This window comes from Physeter macrocephalus, chromosome 10 (genome assembly GCF_002837175.3).
Source record: "Physeter macrocephalus isolate SW-GA chromosome 10, ASM283717v5, whole genome shotgun sequence".
NCBI lineage: Eukaryota > Metazoa > Chordata > Mammalia > Artiodactyla > Physeteridae > Physeter > Physeter macrocephalus.
Window position 1 is genome coordinate 68538691 of NC_041223.1, and position 5331 is coordinate 68544021.

Here is a 5331-nt window from a genome sequence, read left to right on the forward strand (position 1 = left end):
CAAAACTATGTTGAATAATAGTGGTGAGAGTGGGCAACCTTGTCTTGTTCCTGATCTTAGTGGAAACGGTTTCAGTTTTTCACCACTGAGACCGATGTTGGCTGTGGGTTTGTCATATATGACCTTTATTATGTTGAGGTAGGTTCCCTCTATGCTTATTTTCTGGAGAGTTTTTATCATAAATGCGTGTTGAATTTTGTCAAAAGGTTTTTCTGCATCTCTTGAGACTATTACACGGTTTTTATCCTTCAGTTTGTTAATATGGTGTGTCACGTTGATTTGCGTATATTGAAGAATCCTTACATTCCTGGGATAAACCCCACTTGATCATGGTGTGTGATCCTTTTAATGTGCTGTTGGATTCTGTTTGCTAGTATTTTGTTGAGGATTTTTGCATCTATGTTCATCAGTGATATTGGCCTGTAGTTTTCTTTTTTTGTGACATCTTTGTCTGGTTTTGGTATCAGGGTGATGGTGGCCTCACAATGAATTTGGGAGTCTTCCTCTCTCTGCTATATTTTGGAAGAGTTAGAGAAGGATAGGTGTTAGCTCTTCTCTAAATGTTTGATAGAATTTGCCTGTGAAGCCATCTGGTCCTGAGCTTTTGTTTGTTGGAAGATTTTTAATCACAGTTTCAATTTCAATGCTTGTGATTGGTCTGTTTATATTTTCTATTTCTTCCTGGTTCAGTCTCGGAAGGTTGTGCTTTTCTGAGAATTTGTCCATTTCTTCCAGGTTGTCCATTTTAGTGGCATAGAGTTGCCTGTAGTAATCGCTCATGATCCTTTGTATTTCCGCCGTGTCAGTTAACATATATTTTTAAATTACATATTCAGTTTACCATGAAGCAGTAGTATAATCCTGCAGTGTACAGTGCTGTGTGAATTTTTTAAATCTTGTGTATTTTACACATAAAGATAGTGTCCCATAATTTTTAATATTCAAATCTTATGAATATCAGAATTTCCAACATTTTGTTTAAGAGATGTCTCCAGGAAAATGTGTTGATTTTTATATGAAGAGAGTCTTCAGGAAGTTGGAACATAGAAAAATGTAAGTAGTTAAGGTAAGGAAAGCGATAAGAAAAACCTCAAGAATTACTCTCTGGGACCTAATCCAGCAGTCTCTGGAGGGACTCTGTGATGACTTTCAAATACCAGCTCAGGAAATCAGTTGTACTTAAAAAGAGCAGCTTTTTGAAGAGATGGATTTTGTTTTAGTGTGGTAGAAATGATCGACCTATCAGCTGCCATTCCAACCACCTTTTTGGGTGGGGGAGGGGCTTAGGGATATAGTGTATTCCTTTTGTTGCTCTTACTTAGAAAAGTTATTCTTAAAAATATCATTTGTTCCCTACCCGAAGTCGTGAAAGTACCAGAATTCATTACAGAATAAAATACTTAGGACATCATTTACAGGTTTCATATTCCTTGATTAAGCATCTGTTAACATCATATTGTCCTTCATTTCTACTTCTTTTTTCCTTTATACTGCCATGTGTAATATAGTTATGCACAAATCAAAGAACCCTGAAAAAAGTGTAAAGTTAGTGAGTTTCTAAATTAGTGTTTAGTTACCAAAAAATTCAAAATCAGTCTAAATTTACTGAGCACACACCCAGTAATTTTCATTTGCGATAATAGGAGCTTGATGTTTTTTACATTCATATTTCTAAATTATGACTTAAAACTTAATATTGGAGCAACAAGTATTTGTTGATTGCAGTCCTTTTTTGCTTTGTCTGAACTGTTTGCCAGATGGTTTCTGCCATGGTTATGCTAATGAAAATGCATTACCTAGTATTGCTTGCTTTGACTCATATTGTAGCTTGAAGATTTCTCATTCTACAGCATTTGTTAACTGTCAGCTCTCCTTTACCCTACTTAAAAGCTTTTATTCCCCTTTCCTCCTTCCCTCACCTAGATTGGAGCTTGTTTTTGTGCTATTGCAATGGTGATGTACTGATTTTTAGACACGTGTGCTGGGTGGTTCCCCAGATTCACAAATGTTGCTAATCTGAAAAGAGAATTCCAGACACTTTTACAAGCCTGTCTCATCTAAGCTAATTTTAGAATGATTGTGTCGAATGAAATGTGCCTGAAATTGCTTATTAGTCATGGTGGTAGGGATCCTTTTTGTCCTCCGAAAACAGGGATAATTAAAAGTTTTCACAGAAATGTCTTAATGTGCCTGATTCAGTAAATGTGCAGTTTGTTGTTATGTCAAATTTAATTTTAAGTTGAAGATTGGAATAAAATGAAACTCTAAATAAATTTGAGTTAAGATTATGCAAAGAATTCTAAAACATAGCTTTAAATAGAAAAGAGTTATACTTTCAAGGTGGGTGTAAATTTGAGTTTGTCTGTTCACTACATGTGTTATTACATTAAACGTTATTCTGTTGTAAGGTCCTTTTAGTTTATGTACAAAATAATAGGGTCACCTTGATTAAGATGCTAAATTATATTGCTGATTGGTTTAAAATAAGGTACTGAAGGTTATGGAAATACAAAATTTTAAGAATGAATTCTGTCTGCTAATCAGGCCATAACTATTAGAGTACAAGATCTGAGTGCTGCCCACTAGTTGAGAAATTACATAATACAGCTTTCAGAGTCAAAAGAATTTTGACTTTTTTGTCAGCTGTTACTCATAATATTTTGGTGTTTCCTTTTAGACAGCTGATCTGTCATCTTAGAAGATACTGTATAAACAGCCCTATTCCCAAGTAAAAGTGCTGAGTGAAGCTGTTGTTTAATTCATTCCACTTTGCTGAAGACTTACATTTGTAGAGTTCTTTCATAAACTGATTTTTAATTAAATTATTTTTAGCATAGAAGTTCCTGAAGCAGGATTAACACCCATTTCAACAAGCTGTGTATTTGGGAATGGAATGAGAGTCATTCATCTCCACTAGGAAATTAAGAGTTGTTGTTCACAAATAATAAATTACTAGATTCTGACAAAGACTAATGGGATTACGTAAGTGTGACTAGTGTAATAAATGCAAGCCTAAGCATCCTTTCAGGCCCTGAATCAAACCAGGTACTGCTGTTGGTTAAAGTCAGTCATGGCTTACAACCTGCTAGCTGTCTTGCTGTAGAAACTGTAACGTAAGGCCCTTGAAATAGATGCCGTCATCAGCCCCAGCCCCCAAGCATTCATCTATTTAAACACATGACAGAAGATGGTAGAAGAGAATTTAGCAGCTCTTCCTGTAGTAGGAGTGGTTATTGTATCAGGACATACTTTGTTGTAGGCCAGCAACTTTTGAGTTAAAATACTATAGCTGTTTCTCTTCCTCTCCTTACATCTTTCTTTCACTCTTTTTTTTTTTTTTAGGCGATAAACTCACTTATTTTTCTCACAAACATTTTGTGTAGATCCAAGGAGCAACAGATTCCAACTTTCTCCTGTAGCAGTTAAACCCTTATTGTCTCTTTGAGTAGATTTCAGTATTTTACTTCTTTTATTTTTTAAAAGGCAACGGGCAGCCAAGACGTAGATCCATCCAAGACTTGACTGTTACTGGAACAGAACCTGGTCAGGTAAGACTTAATATTTGAATTCTCTATCTTTGAAGAATAGTAATGGGCAGAAATCAAAAATTAACTATCTATCTATCTATATCTATATATGTATCTATATATACACTTTGCAAAGTTAGTTTTATGAGTTGACCTAAAATTATGATAGAGAAATTCATTATCACCAGAACTTAAATACTTAAGGGAAATAAAGTATAGATGCCATTATTGATTTAACTTGAAGGAAAATTTGTGAAAATAGGTTGATTAATTCAGTAGTGCTCTATGTATGTTATATGGTTTTTATATATGCTTTAATAAGGAAGTATTCAATTTTGTAATTTAACAATTTATCATTAACATTGTTCTCTAAAATGAATCATTAGTATTATCTCCTTTTTACTAATGAGGGGAATAAATATTTCCCCAAAAGATGCCACTCCTCTGGGATCACAGGCACTGACATACTTGGTGGACTCTTAACATCTTTTAATTTGTCATATCCCCTAGATTTATATTTTTGTGAAACATCCTTAGGGCAGTATTTACTAAGCAGATGGATAAACTCTAGAAAGTCTTCTATCCCAGTTGTTCAGGTTTTTATTCTTCATCTTTATATTTCTGGATGTTCTTCTAAACGCCCCTTACCTCTTTGTAGATGACCCAGACAGTGCTATAATTTAAGCCATTTCTGACGAGTGCAGAGTTTTAACCAAGCAAGTATATAAAAGTAGCAGTCACTGCTTTTTCTGTTACTCAGGTCAATAGACTTAACATACATAATTTATATCACATTCTTAAAATGAATTGAAAACTAATTATGAGGTTTTGTTGTTGCTTTCAGTTTTGCTGAAATAAATAAATTTTAAGACTGTAGCATGCATCTGAAGTAATAAAAATACCACATTATGGTCCATATTCATGAAAAATTACAGGATTATATGTTATAAATAATGTGATTTAATTTCTGGTAAAATGTATTAGTACTTTTCATCTAAAAGGTGTTTTATTATTATTTCATTTTTATAACATACTTGAAATTTTAGAGATTCTTTGTAGTCATTAATAAAAATTTGAAAACCTTTTCTAGCCATCAGCTAACTTAAGTAACAAAACCACTTGAGATATTTAAATGATAGATAGCCTTGATCTTCATTTATACCTGGAAATATTTTTATTTCTCGCAATACCCATACACACTCAAATACATATATACACACATACATACATATATATACATAATACATATTAATTTATTATATATTTTATGATATTAAGTGACCTTAAATCTTGGTTTTATTTATTTAATAGCAGCTTTTTCAGTATATCTGCTTTCGTGAGAGCCCAGAACTTTTGAATGAAGTTTCCCACTTTCTCCCCCTCAAATACTTCAAGGGTTAACCAGGGCATTTAGTAACAGATAGCTTGACATCTGGTATTTGCTTTGATTCCTTAGAGGCTTGATGAGCTCAGTCTTTTTAATGCTATTTACTATTGCCATTGACATTCCAGTTATGAGAAACTCTAGCCAAGTATTCTCCCTTTGACTAGGAATGAGAGGCTTGCTCTAAGACAGTTCAGGGGCATCTGCCAGTGCCAGTGCTCTTCTCTGTATTCTACATTAAAGGCATTGCTATATTTCAGGACTGACCTCACCATACCAAGCCTTACTTACTTCCTCACAAACTCCGTATTACCTGAGACTTCAATCATTACCATTTTCACCTATAAAACACTGGAACTGGGGCAGACTTTTTTTTTTTTTTTTTTTTTTTTTTTTTTTTGTGGTATGCGGGCCTCCCTC

General features: G+C 33.9%; 1 protein-coding gene across 3 annotated transcripts in view; it reads left to right on the top strand.

The window, feature by feature from the left end:
* MAP3K7 (mitogen-activated protein kinase kinase kinase 7) overlaps window positions 1-5331 on the top strand; it is a 69912-nt gene that overhangs the window by 45898 nt on the left and 18683 nt on the right. For all 3 annotated transcript variants that reach the window (XR_003681529.2, XM_007126228.3, XM_007126229.4), the window contains one exon: window positions 3484-3548. Coding sequence is in view for 2 of the 3 variants with exons in the window: in XM_007126228.3 (XP_007126290.1) it covers window positions 3484-3548 (65 nt within the window). In the remaining variant the exon portion in view is untranslated. The remainder of the gene's footprint in view (window positions 1-3483; window positions 3549-5331) is intronic.